We start from the raw sequence: 22,729 nt of genomic DNA, 5'->3' as shown, positions 1-22,729 counted from the left end.
GTGTCCCCAGGGCATTTATTGTAAACTCCTTCCAATAAAGTTCCTATAAACTTTGTCGATGTTGAAAGATCTTTCATCGGGTATAAAATGATTGCAGGCGACAGACCGCATCAGATGAGAACACATGGGGTCATGTATGTAATGCTGAGCCACAGCAGTGCTTTGAATGTGTAATTTTATAAAATATTTTTTGTTCGCACATTATCCAAGAAAATAAAGTGTTTCCCATTTGACGCAGCCATTCAGTGCTCGCCGCGGAAAATCGCGGGATTTGCAAGTCAGTGCCGCGGAATTTTGAATTTGCCGCAGCAGAAAACTGAGGGCCTTATATCCCACACGTGCTTGCTCTTTCTGCAAAAAAAAAAAAAAAAAAAAAGAATCGTTACGTCGGCTTGGTTACTTTCAGAGTTCAATTCAAGAAATTGAATTTCTTTCAATTAAAATTTAATGAAGTTACTCGAGCACATGGCAAGAGCTCCCTACAAATAAATGTGGTTCAGCGCCATACTTTTACATAACGTGATTCTTTCATTAAAAGATTTTGACGTGGTTACTGAAACACCGTGTGGAAACACGAAGTGTAAAAGTTTGCATTTAGAACAGACGAGCTTCCTCCAGAGACTAAGAGAAATCTAGCGGAATAGCAGACGACAGATATTGAGGGTTAGGACCACCGCACAAAATCATGACAAAGTCAGATCATGCATGGGGGGGTGTCGAGGTAGCTTGCCGTTGTTGGCCGCACTCAAGTGGGCATCGTCACGACTATAGCCAAAAAAAAGGAAAGTGGGAGAGGGGAGCTGAGGACTTCAAAGTGATGCAGAGGCAGGATGACCGATACTGATGGGACGGAAGCACACAGTAGGTGAGAGGTGCGCTGGAGTGGTCTTTCCGCTAGGCCCGTTTCTTGAAGAAAGCGCACGAGGCCGCGAGTTTTTTAAAGTCGTTCCGCACAAGAACCTTCGGGGAAGAGGACGTCCGTCAGTACGCCAGGCCTGGCGTGGGGAAGATGAGTTTCCCACATAGTATGGTATGCACGGCATTCTGTCAGGATATGCGCGATAGTCTCCGGATGATTACAGTGTCCACAACTGCAGTCCTCCCTGGAGCCGATCTTGAACAGTTGCGAGTTCGTGAACGCAGATCCCGTGCGTAATCGACGGAGCATTGTCTGCAGATCATGCATGACGTCACCAACAACAGCATGAACAACTAATAACAAACAGCAGTGCTCTCTGCTGCTTCCAAAGTACCCCCCCAACGTCAAACCCACTTCCTTAAACTTTGAGGACACGAACGGCAGACGGAACGCCTGTCGACCAGCTCGTTTGCACACTTACAACTTTTTCTTCGATGTGAAACACACATCGGTTTCTCGTTTAACGCAACCAGTGTAAACCACGGATGAGCCATCCCACTCGAAGCAGCTGTGCATCCGAAGGAGAGCTCCACAGAGCTGGTGGACTGACGCGAGATCCCGTTGCACGGGCATCTCGTTTCGAAACGCTTCCTTCCCATGCAGATTGGCTAAATGCGCCGTCAGCGTTGCCAGCGGGTGCTCCTCATATCCCGTTACTTTTAGAGCCCATCTGCATTTTCCGAGCCCATCGTACGGCTCATTTCGGCGCACGCGCGTGAATACCGTTTTGTTCCCGGCTTTATGATTATCGTTTATTCCGCCTATTAAGGCCAAAAAGTATCGGATCTTGGGAAGTAAACTAAATACCATGAAGATAAAGAGGGGGATCCCGCCTTAAGGTGCGAGGCGACTAGGTTTGACAAATCAGCGGCCAGCAAAATGACCGTGTGGCATCTGCTTAATAATTCGCAGGGGCTCGCACATAAACTTGCCACACTTCAACCCAGACTTGTACGTATTTGGAGTATTGTATTTAAAATACTGTATCTTAAATACAATTTGGGGTATTTCGGTACTCTACTCAATGCTTTTCGTTTTGTGTATTTGTACTCTATTTAAAATACATTTTACGGTATTTTCTACTCGATACTCTAATTACATATTTTGGATCTCCCTCTCAAACTTTCTGTGTCTCGTCTTTCCTTGTTCAGTGGAAATTTCCTGAGCCCCTCGGTCTTGACCCGGACATTGGCCCTTCTTGGAAAATCTCCATTTAGAGATCTTGCCCCATGTGTACCAATCCTTGGCCAGTGAGGGTTCTATTATGTGTGCCCTGACGCGGTGACGCCGAATTCTGACCTCGCCGAGCAGGGACCTGCTAGAAGTTTGCTTTGTTCTGAGTCACATATACTTAGTGGAGTTATGTGGTACCTCTGTCATCTTTTTGGGACTTGTGTTTAGATGACTCCTATAACACAGCGGCGGCTAGCGTAGTGCGCGGGGTTTAGGTGATTCGTGGGACATTGCGGCGACTTGCCGCATTGACTAAGTGACCGGTGACTTTTTGCGTTCGAGGATAAAAAGTATCTTAATTGTATTTCAAATACTTTTTGAAGTATTTTGTACTCTATCTTAATTACTTTAATTTTCATGTATTTATACTCTATCTTAATTACGTTAATTTTCATGTATTTATACTCTATCTTAATTACGTTCTAACGTTAGTATTTATTATCTTACCTTAAATAGATTTCTGAGTATCTTGTACATGTCTACAAGTTCTACCCTGCCTGTCGCGAGATACATTTTTTGTTGTTGTAGTTGATGATGATGCCTCAAATAAACGTTGCCCAATGCTTGTTGGGTTTTCTTGTCGTTATGTATTGTCGTCCCTGTCATCTTTAGCAATGGTTTATCGTTTCTAGCAGACGAAGTGCTGTAACCTTGCAATTTCGGAACCTCCTGCCAAATGATCTAAGCTTTGCCCATATTGGATGAGCTCCGTATGATGACGTCACGTCAGGCAGCTGGCGAGCCTTGTTTAACCAAAGCGCTGTAAACTACACAGTGAGAGTACCGAAGCGGGGGTGCTGACCCCCTTTCTTTTTGGGGCAGGCAACGCGGATAACCATCTTAATCCCGCATGCTGCTGCTGCTTCCGTGTGGGGGACTGTGTTCTTCCGCCGAGTTGGGCAGAGAAATTCGAGCAAACATCCCACATGGTTGGGCAACCAATCTGCTCAGGAATAAAGACCCCTTTTTGCGGAAGAAAAGAGAAAGGACGGTGTCCTGTGAACCGCTCCGTGTGCGAGCCCGCATAATTGAGTTCACACAGGCGAAAACTGATACGTCTCAAGCCTCTCGGTCTATGGTTAAGGGTATTTGCTCGGAGCACCGACAAGGGCATGAAAGCGCCCGCGGTGTTTGTGTTGCAACGTTGTGATAAAACTACACAACTATGTGCTTATCCAAACTACGATATAAAAACCGGTGCATCACCAGGTACGTTCAAACGGTTGAAACAAAAACAGGTTTTAGTGAACCGAAAGATACAAGTTCCAGGCTTTATAAGCAGAGGGTGGAGTTACACAACAGTACACTCTTAGAAATGAACTTCACCACATAGCACGCTCCTAGCCAACCATCACCCCGAATGACAACGTTCTCGCTCTAGATTTGTTGAAAATGGGAGGAGGAGCCTATTTTGTGCCGTGCATAATGGGCACAAAATAGGCTCCTCCTCCCATTTTCAACAAATCTAGAGCGAGAACGTTGTCATTCGGGGTGATGGTTGGCTATGAGCGTGCTATGTGGTGAAGTTTATTTTTAAGAGTGTACACGACCGAAATAAATTAACTTCCGAATGTGTGAGCAACTGATTGTCCTAGATGTCGATATCTCAACTCCGTTATCTTACAGATACACGTGGTATGGACGTGATTTTTTTCCTCATGCCCGGCGTATTGCAAAGTACTAATATCTGACGATTACCTACCATGCTTGCAGTTGTACTTGCTGCGAAAAATGATGCAAGGCGACGAACTGAACCCTAAGGCTCCGTTGTCTGACAACTTCCGGCCTACACTGCCTGTTAATCAGCGGCTCATGAGAACCAACATTGACTTCAGATGGAAGCAGGTAAAATTTCTACGCACGTACTTAAATGTATTACTTAATTTAACTCGTCAACCTGTGCGTCTTTCGCAGGGTTCCAACTGTCCTTCGATGTACAAAAACATGTATTACCAAGGTAAGCCATAGAAGGACTCTATATTTCCTGTGAGATGCATGTAGCTCCCTCTAATGCGGCTCTAATACTTAATTGTGTTTAATTATGTGTTTTATTTAATTATGTTTAATTCGAGATTCGCTAAATAACGCACTAGAGGAACTATAGTGTGTTAGAGCTATCGGATAGAGGATAACAGTTCAATCGTCGTTGCACATTTTGAGAAACCAGAACACAACTAACGAGAGGTACTGTAAGAAACGCGATAAACATAATGATGCAAAACTCAGTTTTTACAACATATTCTATTCTTAACATGACATTATTCTTATTGCTCAATTAATAAACCGTTATAATAAGTAATAAAAATACGTAAATAAATAGTGTACAAGACACCTTAAGCATAGCTCCATATGGAACTAAAACAGTCCATAACTTTCTCCGCATGTATTGTGTATGTATGTGTTGCATTATGTGTCATTAAGAGAGATCCTACTACACGATGTAACTGACATACACGTATTGACTTTGCATTGTCCGCAGCCAACACCAAGTTTGTAGGACCGTGACCACCGTAGCCATTCACCTGAACCTCTACAAACCGTCATGTGTGCCTGATTCCTTGTGCTTCATTGGTGCAAAAACGTCACGTGATGACTCCCAGTGCGCGGTTGTGTGTCCATCCCCGCGTGAAAAGATAGTGTGACCAATGACGTCAGCCACACGCTCACGCGTGCAGCGCGGCAAAAGACTAAGCGCTGTCACGGTGACGACGGAAGTGACATTGTGCAAGTGGCGATGTGCAAGTTGATTACTATGAAGGGCGTAGAGATGCAGTAAAATGTTGTTGGCGATGTCTAATTTGTACGAGATTAAACAATGTTGTGTTATGCTAGTTCAAGAGAAAAAAGAAAACCATAAATACTACATTTCCTGTGTGAGCTTTGCACACGCTCACTTATCAGACACTAAATCTCCTAGGCATCCCGCATGAATTGTCAATTACTGTCAATTACTCCCTGCCATCCTGAGGTATAACTAGATAATCGCTGAACCCCTCAAAAAAGAAGTCAAAGTAGACAAAATGCAGCGTTAGTACGTTTTTCATGTTTTTGCATTGTTCGATGAAATAGAAAAGGACTTATTCAAATCTTACAAGGATTGAGAATGGCTATGGATATCTGCAAGATCTAAACGTGCAGTTCCTCTGGTAAATGTGTGGCAAATGATAAGTTGTCGCTACCGATAACAAGCAGATGTCTTGATCGACAGCCCTAATCTTGGGGAGATTTGATACAATGTACAATCACGCGTCTTCGACGGAAAGTAACGTCGGAGACTACCATCCTCTTGGCTCAGATATGCTCAACAATTTACTGCATTTCCCAACCGGTGTCTTTTTATTTTCAACGACGAAGGGGTTCCTCTATCACGCCACGCGGGCAGCGAGGCAATACTATACAGATAACGCTGCTTGCGTTCGGTGTTTTCAGCAAGGCGTCGTGGGCAGCGCGTCATGGGAAGTGGGGAAATTGTTATAGTCAGAAACAGGAGTGATTATGACGTCATTAGGAGGAAGTGACGCAAAATAGCGTAGAAAAATGAACGAAAGGGATCAGAAAGTCTATTCAACTCGCTCAACAAGTGGCATGATGAGAACGGCAAGTGCTGTCTGCTTAAGACCTGAACGCTTCATCGCATCTACCTAGCGGCGACTGTCGACAGTGGCGCCACAATTGGGGCTTCCTCTCTTTCTCTCTCTCTCTCTTTATAATTCCACGTCAGAATATCGAACCAACAGTGAGCGACCAAGTATGTGGTGTTAATGTTCTAACATTGCTGGCTTCACAGAATATATGACCGTCATTGCACCGTGAACGAGGCTTCTGCACGTGACGTCACGCGCAGCCTTTGCACGCCTTGGAGCCACGTGACATGGGAAAACATGGGGATGCGTCAGAGACGTCTTTCTGCGGGCCGAATGAGGCAGCAGTGTGTGTTTTTGCAATTTTCTCTCGTAATTGCATGCATACCGCAACAACTCACGGCATGCCCTCCTACTGTAACTCCGGTACGGCAATATGTTTTCCAATGTCACGTGACCAAACATGGCGTCACTGCACAAGCCTCATTCCGCCAGAAATCCCAGAAAAACGTGACAGAGCACGGCTTGACCTACATTACCGCCGCCAGCAGTCGAAACTCACTTATACTCCAAACTGTAATTACCTGACAGCTGACATCGCCTGGTGTAACACACTGACTCTACAGGACACAAATATCTAGCTGCTCAAATGGCTGTATACATATGACGCTGCACTCACCCTTGACATCCTTCGATATACAGTCTATTCGTTCTCGTGACTATGGCTGAAAAACTGTCCAGGCAGCATCCTCGAAGTTGGATACAGCTACCGTTACATGAACCCGACAGACACGGGTCGAGTGTGACTTGTCGTACACCTTCTCACATCAGTCCTTCCTAGAAGATTGGTTGACACGGCCTGATGGGAGAGGATTTGCTGCGATAAACGGAACTCAACCCGTTTCTGTCGCGCTCACCATGTAACCGCGGTTAATCGCTAGTTGTTTCACGAGCGTACGTGAGCCCGCTATCAATCCCCAGCACACGAGGCAAACGCACTTCCCGCGCGTGTTATCTACAAAAGAAAACGAAATAGAAAAAAAAAGTGAAACCACGTGCCAGTGTCTGATAGCGCACGCACACTTTGTTCGTCTGCAAAAGAAAAAAAGTAAATCAGTGAAAGAAAGAAAGAAAGAAAGGAAAGCCAATCGGCTGATAGTGTCCGCACACTTTGCTCGTCTGCAAGAACAGAAAAAGTAATCGGCTGATAGCGTCCGTTGTAATCTCCCAAAAAATGTCGGCGACCAAATGCGAGTGTCAGATAAACATTTGCGTCCCGCAGTCTCCCGCCACCGTCGATTGCGGGCACACATAAAGCAGAGGGAGAAGTTTCTACCTTATTCCATACACCGGGCGATGTCGCCTCACGTAACGTCCATATCGAAACAGCTCCTCGCCCTGCAGACGAGCGCCAAGCCAAGCCAAGCCAAAGTCGGCAAGCAGGACTGGTAACATTTCACAACCGATACTGGATCCGTACAGTCACACGCGGCTGATCTGTTATCACTTTATTATGAATTTATGAAAGGGACGAGGGGAGTTCATTATAATGGGCGGTCAATCAATCCAATTACCGTTGGACGTATATGACGAAAACCGTTTATTCATCGTAGGCAATTCCCAAAGTTCCGTATAGAGTGGAAACATGGCTTCAATTTCAATGACACGTAAAAGTGGGTTCGCTCCGGATTGGGCTGCCTCAAATGTGACGTCACTGGTTCAGCAATTGCTTAAGTATATTGTTTATTGTATTGTCTATGAAAAGGGCCAGACTCTTTTTGGTGTCCGCTTGCCAGTGCAGTCCGCCAAAGCTACATGTTAAACATACAAGCCGGTTGAAGCAACCCTGACAACCGCCGTACACCTTCAAAGTGCAGAAGATTAGTTGACGCAAGTGGAATCCGAGAGGTGTCGCGCAGTGCCACAAGTGGACAGTGCAAGAACTATGACCCAAAACTGCTTTTTAAGTGTTGTGTGTGTAAACTGAAAACGGTCCATGCGACGACCTCAAACGAGGTGAGCGGAGCTTCTTCGGTGCTCGTGGGTTCTACGACAGCCGGGTTTTCAAACTCGGGTTCAGTGTCTCATAAATGAAACGTTCTTATGCAATAGATACATACATGGAACGAGATCACAGTGCTTCCCAAGTAAAAAAAAAAACATGGACTTTATTTGGACTATGAAAATAAAACACGTCACTACGAAAGAGGGCACGGTTTCTTGTGTGCTTCTGTCACCTGTACTTTCTGCGATCATATGCACTGCTAGTGTGAACTCTGTCGACAGACTGTCGTTGGAACTCTACTCGCTTGTAATAGAAAGACTGAACACAGCTATGTCCAGATATCCGCGCGGATACTCTCCGTGCTGCATCGAAGCGCGTGTAATCCCCACCAACATAGTATATAGAGGCCTGTCCGCATGACATCTGACACACATGATTTCCAGCTTTTGCTTGTTCTGTTTTTCTTTCGTCAACTAGCTTTCTTCGGTTAACACAGCATCTGTTAAGTCCAGTCTACTGCACGGTGTCAGATTCGTTTAACTTCTGAGTTGGATACAGACGTAGTCCCAGTTACGATCGTGCAGCAGAATGTAATCTGTCAGTCTAACAAGAGGAGACTATGAACTCTTGGGCTATACGACGTCGACTGGCGAGGCAGACTCGGATATGAATGCACGCCTCAAATGTCCGGATACAACGAGTCACCATGTAGTGAATCCCGCATCTTGCGACATGGGCTTTTGTGTTCTTCGAATACAGAACTAAAAATATGCGCTTTTCGGCTTTTGCTTTCAGCGACTCCTGACAAAACAAAATGGTCACTGAATGGTCACAGAAGCAAAGAACACCATGAATTGAACAAAGAGGAGACCAGAAGCTAGCTGGTGTACCATGCCCCATCTTAGTGTTTCCCATTTGTTCATAGACTCAAGCGAGCTTCACAAAACGTCAGTCTTCTCAAACGTCACAGAACCGGGTCGTATTGAACCATAAAATGTATATCCCTATATCTTTTGCTTTTTTGCTTGAAAGCTTTAGGGAATAGCAAGCCCACATCGTTGCTAACCTTTCCCTTCTTTCTTTTTTTTTTTACTTTGCATTAAGCATATTCCCCCACCCCACCCCTATATCTTTGCCGCCATCCCGAACGAGTGTAGACAGGTCGGTAGGGGGGGGGGGGATATATTTATTAGAACAAAGAAAAAAAAATGGTGGGAAAGTAGTGAGGGTAACAATGAGGGTACTGCGCTCCAATTCATTCCGCGTCAGCACCGCGTAGCAACTCTGGCTATGAGCAATGCACAGAGTTGGACAGATTGAGAGAAGACAAGGGAAGTTGGAGATTGGGGGTGTTAAGTGTACGTGCTGGGTCGACTTCACTGAGAACTGTGCCGACATACGTTTTGGAAAGTCTGCAACAAAACTCGTGTGGTGAAACGTCATGTAGTAGCGCAGCCGGTGGAGGGACTCGATCCCGCAACCTTGTACCGTACCCTGAAATCACAATTTACACTTTCCCTCTTCCTTTCCTTCTCAGGGAGGCCTACAATGAGGAGCGGCCTCTCATTGGTCTCCTCAAACGATTTGTCCAATCACCACGGGAGGTAGTTTGAGGGAACCAATCCGATGCCTCTCCTCACTGTCGCGCTTCTTGAGAAGGAGAGGGTGCGGGGAAGCTTAACTTTCGTTCTTTTATTTCTTTTTTTTTTCTATCGATCATAAATCCCGAACGACCCAACCGATGAATCCCGTTCCTTTTGTGTTTCCATCAAGGTAACGACATATTTGTGCCCCCTTTAAAATGACTTCAGATCTATCACTAGAGACGTAAAATTTCCGGAAAATTTGAACCTCGAGTTTGTTTGTTGTTTTTTTTTTCCGAAAATTTTGAAAAAATGAAAATAATGAGGTTTTTTTTTATTATTCCGTGTTAGATCCACGGAGCGACTGTACATGTACTGTACTATAAGCGGCGTACAGATGTGAACAGATGGAGAGAGGACAGAAGAAAGGAGTAGGGGATGAGTGAGGGGTTAGTATGCGTCCTAGGCCGACTTCAAGAGGAACTGCGCCGACATTCGTCTGGAAAGTCTTCGGAAAACCCAGGGAAAACCTCAGACATCACAGCTGCTGGTATGATTCGAACCCAGCACCTCCCAGTCTTGAGCACGACCTTGACTACCACCAACGGGCAGGACGCCTTAACTCGCTCGGACATGCCGCTGGTAAATAACGAAGGGTACAGTTACTGCCGCGTGTTACTTGTTTAATGACACGTATATACAGTGAACCCTCGTTATTATGACCATGGTCGTTCCCGAAAATTTTGGTCATAATGCGGAATTGTCATATTAACGGGGGAGATTTGCAGAGGTTTCACAGCATTGTTCCCCAAGAGTATGGTCGTAAAGCGCGTATGTCAGATTATCGGGGGTCATATTAACGAGGGTTAACTGTGCAGGGTACTCCCAATAAAAGTCCACAAGTGGCAGCGTGCCGTGACCCTACGATTGCGCTACGCATGCTAGCGGAAAGTTTGTGTTATGTAAACTCTCGAGGACAATCAATCCCTGTATAACAGTGAACCCTCGTTAATATGACCCCCGATAATCTGACATACGCGCTTTACGACCATGCTGCTGGGGAACATTTTAGTGAAACCTCTGCAAATCCGCCCCGTTAATATGACAATTCCATATTATGACCAAAATTTTCGGGAACGACCATGGTCATAATAACGAGGGTTCACTGTATTTCAAAGGGATTGAGCACCGCAGTGCAAAGTCATGTTGCAAAAACGTACGAATCCCGTGTTCAAAATGACATTTTTTTTTTTTTTGCTTTAATGACATTTCTTGTGGACGTTGCAGCACCTCTAACTTTTTAGACTTACTGTGGAGTAGCTGTGTCCTGTGTTTTGTAGGAGCTATATACCATCTCCATATTTTTTCTTTCCTAACTGCAACTCCGAAGAAGGCGGTGGTGCGGGTTGAGAGAGATTGCTCCCGAGACTCGGTGACGTGTCGCTTCGGCAGAGACGTCGCAGTGTTGTTATTTACCGCTTTTCGCGGGGTTCGCGGTTCGCACAAAGAGAAATGCATCCAACGAACAGTGGACGAATTATTTTACAAAAGTGAACACGAACACTGAAACACGAAAGCAAAAGTGATGACGATCATCGAAGTACTTTGTAGACTGAAAGTGAAACCAAAACAGAGGTGCTTAAACTGAGGTGCCAAAAAAAGACGCCATCTTGAATTTTTGAGATTTTTTTTTCAACCTTTGAGCGGCTGAAAAAAAAAAAAAACGAAACTTTTTGGGGGGAATATTCCGTTTATTTATTTTTTTTCCTTTACATCTCTAGCTATCACCAACAAGCGGAAAGTGTATCCACGCGACACCTAAGCAACGTGAATCAAGGTAATATTTCACATATAATAATATATATTTATTTTATTTATTTATTTATTTATTTATTTTCATTTCCGCAGAAATGTGGGCCAGGTACAAAAGGCATAAGCCTGACGAGGTACCTGGACCAGGAAACAACAATAACAGAAATAATATGAATAACATGCTTAACATATAACATATATATATATATATATATCTGTAATAATATACTTGGTGAATAGGGTTCGGACGACCGCGAATATATGTAGCTCAAATGAAAATTGAAACACAGACTACGAAGGTATATCTGTAATAATATATATATAATAATATATATAAATATAATAATATATAATAATAATATAATAATAATATATATATATATATATATATAGACTACAAGTAATGAAGAGACTTGGGAGGCCGTATAAGGGTTAAAAACACTTGCTACTTTTATTACATTAATAATTAAGGGGGCGCTAGGAATAGATTTACAGTTAGGGGTCGACGTTTCGGCAGTCAGCGCTGCCTTCAACAGTTCTGTTGAAGGCAGCGCTGACTGCCGAAACGTCGACCCCTAACTGTAAATCTATTCCTAGCGCCCCCTTAATTATTAATGTAATAAAAGTAGCAAGTGTTTTTAACCCTTATACGGCCTCCCAAGTCTCTTCATTACTTGTAGTCTATTTGTTTTCGCGTCCATCTGTACTCAGTTATACAGTTCTGTTGAAGGCAGCGCTGACTGCCGAAACGTCGACCCCTAACTGTAAATCTATTCCTAGCGCCCCCTTAATTATTAATGTAATAAAAGTAGCAAGTGTTTTTAACCCTTATACGGCCTCCCAAGTCTCTTCATTACTTGTAGTCTATTTGTTTTCGCGTCCATCTGTACTCAGTTATACAGTTCTGTTGAAGGCAGCGCTGACTGCCGAAACGTCGACCCCTAACTGTAAATCTATTCCTAGCGCCCCCTTAATTATTAATGTAATAAAAGTAGCAAGTGTTTTTAACCCTTATACGGCCTCCCAAGTCTCTTCATTACTTGTAGTCTATTTGTTTTCGCGTCCATCTGTACTCAGTTATACATTCATATATATATATATATATATATATATATATATATATATATATATGATATTTCATATATGCAATATTTCTGAGCACCCAAGACATCCCTTACGACGAGCAGTGTCTCGCACGCATTCGTGTCCCCCTGTCGCTTTGAATACCACATAGGCGGCGAAGAAACTCTTGCGCAGATATCTCGACGAAGTAATGACAAATCCATAGCTTGTAATGAATATCCGAAGCGACATTCATGCGTATGATTTGGAAGCGTGTATTGGAAAACGCTCAGTGCCAGACGGCTCCTTTGTCAGTGGAAGCTTTAACTCGACTCCCATTGGATGTGGGTGGAGAACGCTGCCGTAGACGATGCGTCAAAAAGCTGTTTCTAGCTCTTATATGCCCCGTTGGTTTCGTTACGGTTCATGTGTGCAGCGCATATGAGCAGACACTGAGGAGAAATCCAAAGATTACGCTGGACAGCGGCTGGTCCTGTACTTGTAGCACCACGTCATGTGCTAGGTTGTTTGTTTTCTTCTTCTTCTTCTTCTTTTAGCCCTTCCTTCAACTTATTTTTTCTTGTAGGTGCTTTCAACACCGAGATCGGTGGGACGGTTGGTGACGTACCCGCTTATTGATAATAAGGTCGCGACGTCGAACACGACCGAAAGAACGCCAGCAGCTATCTTGGCAGGACACGAGTTGCTTTTAAACACGCGGTCTTACGCGGGAGACGTTAAATGCGCGCGGTGTGCCATGTGTCGAGATCTCGGCGTCAAGTTGATAAGATAAGATAAGAACCGTCACGTTGATAAGATTAATCCACACGCTGACCAAAATCTCTGACTTCGCTCAAGACCACAGTTATATGTGCTGACGTAAAAACCGGAACTGTAAATAGCACATTATCAACAGAGAAGTTTTGAGTTTCACTTCACTGCATGACCAGGTATAAACGTGCCAACAAACTGACTCCATCCAAACGATGACGCAATATTAAAAAAAAAGAAATACTGAAAATTGTGAGATGCCAACCTACACTCTTAAAAATGAACTTCACCGCATAGCACGCTGCTAGCCAACCATCATCTCGAATGATATCGTTATCTGCCCTGATTTGTGAAAAAGAGAGGAGTACGCCTTTTTTGTGACAATTATGAACAGCATAAGTGTCACAAAAAGGCGTACGCCTCCCGTTTTCAACAAATCAGGTCACATAACGATATCATTCGAGATTATAGTTGGCTAGGAGCGTGCTATGCGGTGAAGTTCATTTTTAAGAGTGTAAGGCTTGACTTATTCCGTCTACAAATTGACATAATAGACTCGAAGGGATGCGACTGTTGCGGCAAAATTCCTCTGGGCGACGACTCCCAGAATGCAACACTCCTTCCATGAGACAGCCCACACGAACGGCAAACAATCCATCGGACATAACAGGTCTGTTTCTCCATTCTCTCATGCTGCATCTGTTCGCTGCGCTCCGTGCGCGAATCTAACACGACAGCTCTCGGGGACAAAGAAATCTTGAACCGCCTCCCAGGAGATGCAAGTGAGGAGGACAGCGGAATAAAACGTATTTGGCTCTCGGCCAAAAAAAAAAAAAAAAAAAAAAAGATTGGCACAGAAAGACAGGCTATATCTTCTGTGTACTTTTCAGGGGCATTCAATCTGGAATTGCTGAAATAAAGAGCTTTTAAACCCGCTCTTGAGAGGGCTAGATAGGAGGGTACATCGCTTTTCCTTTCTGAAAAGGATCTATCATTATCTGGAGACAGGACTTTAAAAAAGAAAACGGAACAGGTGTACGAAAATCGTACAGAAAGAAAAGAACAGGATTTAGTCGATCTTTTTTATGGGGGTTTGCCGATTTTTGAGAGGAGATTATCGAAGTTGAAATCAAGGGAGGAGGCATGAGCTTCATCGATGAAGATGACGTTTCGTGGTGTTCAACAAACTTTTCGGCTGTGGTGTAAAAACCCACGTGGTGACTCCGACTAACGAAATACACGCGCAGCCATTTACGAAATGCGACCTACACGTTCTTTTGCCTATACTGGAAGTTCCACAGACAGACGTCTGCTAAAAACAAAGTGTGGCTTTATGGCAGCTCGCTTTTTACGCAGTCTCAAACTCCCGCTAAAACATGAAAACGGATATCCGGAAAAGATAATTGGCACAGTGTCTTTGGCACGTATAACTAGGGCTCGCAGACACTCTGAGTTTCTTGTTGTTTCTTATTTCATTATCATTTTTTCGGCAGTGTTGGCAATGTCTGTGTGGGTTTGCACCCTCTCTTGCGAACACATCGCCCGGCAACACTTTGAAATGAACTCAGACGAGCAGTTGCCTTCGTGCCTGACGCTTGCTCGCCGAGCTGTAACGCAGTTTTGATTTCCCAGTTTTCCCTCGGGGCACGCACCAACAGAAACACGAAACCAAAGTAAAGCTCACGCGTGCATTCTGACCGCGTCTCTTTTCGTGTTTATTTCGAGTCAGAATCAAGAACGTGGCACTTCCAAAAGGGCTTAACGCTACAAGCTCGAGTTACCTGAGTCTTAGAGAGCGCAAGTCCTGCTCGCTGTTTTTGTTTTCGCTTCAGTTGGCGCAAGGTCCGAGGAAATTAGCTTGCTGCTTTACACGTGCAAATTACGAATTTAATTAAGTCCCTTATTAGACCCCAATAAACCCCCTGCAAGTCCTAACTAATAACCTTTAAACAGGACTAACATCTAAACCGACCCTAGTTCAGGTTCACTCATTCCAATTTGTGTTGATTTACGTTAGTTTTAATGCCGGTTATTGTTTCCTTGTAGTTTCAAGGGGAAGCACACAGAAGGGTTTAAACCTGAAGCTATCCTGCAGCTCAGAGCATATACGTAAGTGACAGTAATACCCTGTCGCACCTTAAATTCAATGGCATTTGGAGCGGGCAGTGTATTGAAGTGTGCAGTGTGTAGTGAAAACTCAGGCGCTCAAGTTGACTGTCAACAAGGGTAGAAGAAGTGTACCAAATTGGGTGAAGTCGTCCTATTAAAAATAAATAAACTCGTAAAATACACATCGCTTGTTGCCTTTCCGTTGTTTCTCGCTGTTTCTCGGCGACGCACGGAAACACATCGCTGCCAAGCTACACTGCAATTTCTGAATTCGCCAACGCCGTCCAACTATGCTATCATCCACCTATCCAGCATTTCATAAAGTATGCACTCGGACCTAAATAAATGCAAAGGGAACAGGATACGACACTTTTACAGTCTATAAGAACCTCAAAGTTTAAAACTAACAAAGCAAACTTCCTTCTTTTTTCTTTTTTTCTTTGCAACGAAAGTTCTACGTTCCCTGTAGCGACACCAAAAGTACCCTCCAGAAAGCCTTCCTGTCCCGGAGCAAAAATTACTCTTATCATACCGCCAGACATTCGGTCTGACCCTTCACATGTACTTATTTCTCGAACCGCTTCAATGTCCCCCATCTCTACCATTTACCATCCTCAAATCCCAAACTGGAAGAAGATGAAATGGAGTCTGGCAACCAGGGTACGTTCCCCCCCCCTCTCCCTCCCCCTGCCACCCGTCGTTAGAGACCATTATGGTTTCGAAAAATAGATTCTCATCTCGGTCTGGCGGTTGAAGATCGACACAAGGTGTTCTTCCAACTAGTTCTTTTTTTTTTTTTCTTGCCTGTGCTACAGTATAGGGAGGTTGTTTGTTCGATTTGGTCGGCAACCAAAAGATGGGATGCGGCCGGAAAAAGAGAGAGAGTGAGAGAGAGAGAGGATCCCCATCATCAAAAGCTCGTGATCGGTGTCGTTGGACGACGACGTTTTCCGAGAAGGGGGTTCTCTTCGGTCGCTTGCGCCACCTCGGAAGCGAAGCTGCACGGTGTCTCTTTCAGTCTATGGATCGTTATGTTTCAATGTTTTCGAACCGCTAACCCTTACGAGGACCAGGCATTGGAGAGAGGTGCCTGCAGGAACAATGTTCCAAACGATACACGCTACTGGCTGTGTGGATATACGGCGCCAGCACGCTGGTGGTCCAAGCTCAACCTGAAGACTGAGAGGTGGCGGGATCGAACCACGGTCGAAACGCACCACGGACACCGCCACCACCCTACGCACATTCTCTCTGTTCCCCAGTCACCCGCGCACAAGCGGAAGTAATCGTAGCGGGTGGCATCTCACGAGGAAGGTTTGTAATAGCTGGAGTCTATTCAGGCTACACAACGCCTTGTTGCATGTTACCATCAAAGAACTGTAGTTGATGAAAAGTCACCGACAACTCACTTTAGAGCGTGGTGTCTACACCGTTTATCCCACATTGGTGTACACGAGGACTCCAGGAGCGTACACCCCTTCTGTCGACACCGGGGGGGAGGGGGGTGCCGCGCTGGCGCGCCGGTGGTCTGTACAGGTGTGCTTAGCGCGTTGCATGTCTGGGCACGTGGGAAACCGAAGTTTTGTGATGTTTATTACTCTACACCTTCAAAATCAGAAGTCCTTTCTTTTTAGTGCCCCTTCGCATTTACGAGTCTAGAGGTTTGGTCCCACAGCTTGTCCTAGTCGCACTGTAAAACGCGTAGAACTTATACTCTTCCTTGTGAACAGGGGAAATGGGTTGAACTTGTTATAGGTTCTACTTCTGTGTACCAATTCCTAATAGGGGCAGTTCCGTGGGCGTCCGCTGCGCGTGGGTGGGAGGGCAGCAGAAAGGGTCATGGTCTACTTGTCCCTCTCATCGCAAAAACAGAAAGTCCTGCGAAACGGAGGCGTGTTAAGGGAACGGCATCAGCAGGACAACCACCGGTATTTCGAACAGAGATTGTCCTTCTTCCGAGCGTTCTTCTGTTTCATTTATTGTCCCTCGGTAAAATAAAACTTAATAACACGCTTATATACCGACTCATTTACCATCACAGTGGTTATTACTATCATTACCTTCTATTTGTTCGCCCCGACGACATCACCAGGCGCAGAGGTCTGCACACTTGAAAGATGAATAAAAGCGGGTCTACTCCGCTCTTGCAGTGTAGTTCGGTATTTCAATGTGGAAATGCCACGTTACAACGTTACTTCGAAATGAACCCCGACTTCACGCCGAAACGTCACGGCATGAGTATCGCCGAGAAAACCGAAACGTAGACCTATTTACCCTCCCTTCTCCTTTGCCTCCTCTCAGGCGATTCTCCAAGATGCGGTAAACACGAGGACATAACATTCACGCCGTGAACTCTCGAAGGATATAAGTGATAATATGCGGACATACCGCAATGTCGGCACGATATCGTTTCCCGGTGAGTGCGAGCAAGAGCGAGTGAGTGAGGGGGGAAGGAAGAGACAACCTCTCCTGATCAATGGTCGATTCCCAGAGGCCATTGATTGCGTTCGGATGATTCCGGGCAATCGGCCAGCCGTTCGGCCATTCACTGCGGAGATATTGGCGGGAATTTATGTACATCTCCCTTTTACGTTTCCCGAGAGACACATCGTAGACACGACGTCCGTATACATACATACGTGAGAGGGAAAGAAAGGAACAGGCACGAAGGCGAACAACCGCTAAAGAATGGCTTTCTTCTGCATGCAGATGGTTGCCTGGAGACCGTCTAGCGATGTAGATCTAGTTTTCGATATGGTAAGGTTACGCTAATGGGCGATGGGAGTGTAGAGCTTGGGCGATTCTGCTCACCGAATGAGTTCGGTGTTCATCTTATTATTGAATGTTGGGGAACTGTGGCCTTAAAGACTGCTAAAGGAGCACGACTGGCTGCTCCTTTTGCTATTGCTAACCGGGATCAGATAAGGATAACGGAAACGGCTTTGTGCCCACACTTGACTCGTATGCGTACTATACATATAAAGAAGGTGAGCAGATGTCCTGACTTATAGGCGGGCAGGACCCGCTTCTTCAGTTGTTGTCCCGCTGCCCCACCGGCATCATGGGACGGCGTTTTGTTCCGCTCTCGACTGCAATGGACCCCGAATGGGAGAAAGGTTCGGCTAATCGAGCGTTTTCGACTTCCACGTGACCATATCTCGGCTTTGACGAAACCAAAGCTGGCTTGCGCGCGCGCTGCTCATCAAGCTGCCTCGTTGGGAGCATCACAGTCTTGGTTTAATGGCACAGTCTCGGTGTGGCGCCGCGAAGCGACTGTTGCTATGAGCGGCGTACAGATCTGGACGGATGGAGAGAGGACAGCGCGGGAAGGAGTGGGGGAACAGGGGGGTTAGTATATGCGTCCTGGGCCGACTTCAGGGGGAACTGTGCCGACATTCGTCCGGAAAGTCTTCGGAAAACCCAGGAGAAACCCCAGACATCCCAGCCGGTGGTGTAGGAGTCGAACTCGCCACCTCCCAGTGTTCAGCACGACCAATGAGTAGGGCCGCTAGTGAGAACGAGATTTGCTGTGCGTGTTATTCACAAGATGTGAGCATGAAATTAAACGAACAAATTATAGTTACTACATGTATAGGGTGTTTCACCTAAAGTGATAAAGTTATTCTAACTCGCCGTAGGATTGTGGGACTTTCGGCAATTACTTTCTGGAAACTATTGGCGCCATGTAGGAAGACTTTGGACGATTTTTAATTGAAGGAAATTTATTTTGTTCGATTTAACTTTGAAAATTGCCAAGCGAACCTCACTTTTTTTTTTACAGAAATATGAAGTCCTCAACGGATACCCACAGTCCCAACAAAAACTATGCACAGTATCGCAACAGAAATAGTCACAAAAAAAATGTAAAAATTCCGCTTTAGCCCCGCCTGCTTGATTGTCGCAAAGAAGAGCGCACGGAAGGTGCGGGGAGAGGAAGAATTATTCCCGCCTGTTGTTCTACCTTTCTTTTCCCCACTTTGACCTTGATGCTGGTGATAACTGGTCTTGTCACAAACAAAAACAAAACAATCGTCTTATCACAAAGAAGGCAAAACGAATGAAGGCGGGGACACTTTCTCTTTCGCACATTTCCCGTGCGCTTCTTTGCGGCAATCAAGTAGGCGGGGTTAAACAGAATTTTAACTTAGGAATTTAAAAAATTTAACTTAGTTCATTTAACTTAGAATTTATTAAGTTATTTATTTTTATTTATTATTTATTTTATTTATTTATTTTATTTATTTATTATTAAGTTATTTAAGTTATAAGTAGAATTTATTAAGTTAAAAATTTAACTTAGTTCAATTTCTCCCTGGTTTTCTTTTAAATAATCAATCAATCAGGAATTTTAACTTCTTTTTTTTTTCGACTATTTCTGTTGCGATACTGTGCATTGTTTTTGTTGGGTCTGCGGTTATCCGTGGATGACTTTATATTTCTATTTAAAAAAAGTGAGGCTCGCTTGGCAATTTTCAAAGTTCAATTTAAAAAAAATAAATTTCCCGCAATTAAAAATTGCCCAAAGCCTTCCTCAATGGCGGCAAAAGATTCCAGAAGGTAATTGCCGAAAGTCCCACAATCCTCCGGCGAGGACGTCCTCAGTTAGAATTTCTTATCACCTTCTCAAATCTTATTAGATAGACACAAAAGTGGTGTCTTCGGTGATAAGGTTAGAATTTCTTATCACCTTCTCAAATCTCTTTCTCTTTTTCTTATCACCTTAGGTGAAACACCCTGTATATCAAACTAATAATGTTTCGACAAAAACGATCATCAGACAATTTCGACGAGTGTGTGTGGTGTGGTGTCTTCGGTGATAAGGTTAGAATTTCTTATCACCTTCTCAAATCTCTTTCTCTTTTTCTTATCACCTTAGGTGAAACACCCTGTATATCAAACTAATAATGTTTCGACAAAAACGATCATCAGACAATTTCGACGAGTGTGTGTGGTGTGGTGTCTTCGGTGATAAGGTTAGAATTTCTTATCACCTTCTCAAATCTCTTTCTCTTTTTCTTATCACCTTAGGTGAAACACACTGTATATCAAACTAATAATGTTTCGACAAAAACGATCATCAGACAATTTCGACGAGTGTGTGTGGTGTGGTGTCTTCGGTGATAAGGTTAGAATTTCTTATCACCTTCTCAAATCTCTTTCTCTTATCACCTTAGGTGAACACCCTGTATATCAAACTAATAATGTTTCGACAAAAACGATCATCAGACAATTTCGACGAGTTTCGCCGAAACTTCGCGTTTCGCGGCGCCTTTCAATTTTTTTGTCCCTTTACGTCCGCACCGATATCACAGGTTGATTCCTTCTTGTCATGTCTTCTCATATTTTGAACTTATCTCACGGGTAACAGCTGGCAGACCCTCCAACTGCGCACGGCCAAGTCGCCGCCTAAAAGATACCACAAAAGATAACACAAATCTCGCTAAAAAAAAAATACTCCAATAATTTGAGAGACTTCCTTCTACGACCAGCATCTCACCAACGCGTACCTCGGACGGCACAGAAGATCACACCGCCAGAGGGGGCCGGTGCTGCGCTCGACAAACAACGAATCTAATATCGTCCGATATAAGATAGTATAAGCGCGAGCCCCCAAGCTGCTTCCGAGAAAACCTTTTCAACCGTTTTTTTTTTTTTTTTTTTTTGTGGTATGTACAGATACAGATGGCCCGTATACGGCCGGTAGACATTAAAACATGTTCCCTTGCCTGCCGATACCCATCCTATATTTCGCGGAATTCAAGAACGAAGCCATCCCATCACACTTCACTTCACAACAATTCCGCGCTCGGAAAAGAATCTGGAACATCTCATTTCAAATGTCTTTTTTTTTTTTCTCCTTCTTCTTCTTCTATTTCTCTCTTTCTTTTTCTTTTTTGACTTCGCCCTCTGTGGGGAAAAAATAGAACGAAGGTATAGGAGACAGATTTAAAAACAGAAAATATAGAGAGACAATATACCAACCAAAATGGGAGACAAAAAAGAAAAAAAAAGAAAAAAGCCGCCATTCCTGTTCGAGACAGAGGCCGACACCGACGAAAAAAAAAAAAAAAAAGAAACAGGGATAGCATTCTTCTCATCAACTGTTTCTTCTCTTTCATGCAAGGTATTGCATCCGTCGAATTTTTTTCTTCCTTTGTATTTATAGCTGCGACAGCCTCCGTACATTTCTCTCTCTCTCTTTTTTTTTTTTTTTTTTTTGAGGATGATGAAAAAAATTTCGACAATCCTAGCAGTGCTCGATTACTGAGCATCTTTGTGAGTCCGAGCGTTGTAAGGTATCCCAAGCATTTCATCAGTTGTATTCGGTATAGTGCGTTTCCGTTCAAACTGCTCACCGTTGTTCTCTCGCGATAACTCTGGCGCATTTTATCCAACCTCCCCCGTCTGTCTGAATGAACACTTATCTAAAAGCTGAGACACTGTGTATAGATCGCAGGAGTGACAGGGTAGCAAATATCCGTGGCTTGCGACAGCATACCAATGTGGAGTGGAATGTCGTGGCGTTCCTGGAAGTGATTTGTTCTGACTTTTTTTTTTTTAGGCTTGCCCTTGCTCTTTTTTTTTTTTTCTCTCTCTCTCTCTGCTAGCTGTTCATAGCCGGAAGTATTTCGCATTCCATTGCATGACTGGAAAATGAAGACTTCGTATAACTCACAAAAAAAAAAGGAGGGGGGGAGGACGGGGTTGTTCTCGCCTACTGGCATGTCAATTACAGGGTTTGCATTCAAATGTTCATGCGATGCAGTCGTGCGTATACAATTCAGGTCTCTCTTCTGCTTACTTCGCATTCGTGCCACGGTGGTGCTACCGGTCGCCCATTACACTTTGAGCAGCAATCAGCCCAGACGGGACAAGATGACTCTTTGTATTGGAACTTCGCGTCTCCATTCGTACACTCTTACAAATGAACTTCACCACATAGCACGCTCCTAGCCAACCGTCACCCCGAATGACAACGTTCTCGCCCCAGATTTGTTGGAAACGGGAGGAGGAGGAGTCTATTTTGTGCCGTGCATAATAGGCTCCTCCTCCCGTTTTCCACAAATCAGGGGCGAGAACGTTGTCATTCGGGGTGATGGTTGGCTAGGAGCGTGCTATGTGGTGAAGTTCATTTCTAAGGTTGTAGCTTCGGTTTCATTTCATTTCATTTCATTTTATTGGAAACATTTGTAGGAAACTGTACATCAGAGGGTGGCCAAAAAGCAGCAAAAAAGCTCCTTGACTAGGGCACGACCCTTTGTCACTCGTCATTGATAGTTATATCAGAAATCTTTCGGCTTTATCAGTCGCTACTTATCGACTGTCCTCTCTGTTATGCTGAAGAAACAAACACCATATCTTCTACGTGTTCCCGCAACTTAACAATATTATTTACTTTCCTGCCATCCTGTACTTCATCATCTTTCTTCAGCTCCGCAATAAAATTTTATATCAGCATTTAACTATACAATCTACAAGCTGACGGTTTATCCTACACACCACCAGTCCCTGATACTCAGAGAGCGCTCAGAGAGAGGGTTCATCAGCAGAGCCTAGATAATTAGGTTCCGCGTCGTCTGAAGTGGATGCCGCGCTTCACTGCCACCAGGTAGAGCTGCAGTGAGCGCGATATGAGCGCCATCTGTGCCAATCA

General features: G+C 44.4%; 2 protein-coding genes across 5 annotated transcripts in view; one reads left to right on the top strand and one right to left on the bottom strand.

Annotated features, from left to right (window-relative positions):
* Positions 1–4,983, top strand: part of LOC135394943 (carbonic anhydrase-related protein 10-like) — a 64,188-nt gene extending 59,205 nt beyond the window's left edge. The window contains exons 6-8 of the mRNA XM_064626036.1: positions 3,866–3,997; positions 4,067–4,109; positions 4,632–4,983. Coding sequence (XP_064482106.1) covers positions 3,866–3,997; positions 4,067–4,109; positions 4,632–4,657 — 201 coding nt within the window. The 3' untranslated portion in view covers positions 4,658–4,983. The remainder of the gene's footprint in view (positions 1–3,865; positions 3,998–4,066; positions 4,110–4,631) is intronic.
* Positions 1–6,730, bottom strand: part of LOC135394941 (kelch-like protein 2) — a 203,928-nt gene extending 197,198 nt beyond the window's left edge. For 2 of the 4 annotated variants that reach the window (XM_064626031.1, XM_064626030.1), the window contains exon 1: positions 6,413–6,728. The gene's annotated coding sequence lies outside the window, so the exon portion shown is untranslated. Of the gene's footprint in view, positions 1–6,412 lie in introns of all 4 variants that reach the window. The other 2 variants (XM_064626033.1, XM_064626029.1) reach the window with 2 other exon arrangements.
* Between the last annotated feature and the right edge of the window lie 15,999 nt (positions 6,731–22,729).

This window comes from Ornithodoros turicata, chromosome 5 (genome assembly GCF_037126465.1).
Source record: "Ornithodoros turicata isolate Travis chromosome 5, ASM3712646v1, whole genome shotgun sequence".
In the NCBI taxonomy this organism is placed as follows: Eukaryota; Metazoa; Arthropoda; class Arachnida; order Ixodida; family Argasidae; genus Ornithodoros; species Ornithodoros turicata.
This window is presented reverse-complemented; position numbering and strand designations above follow the sequence as displayed.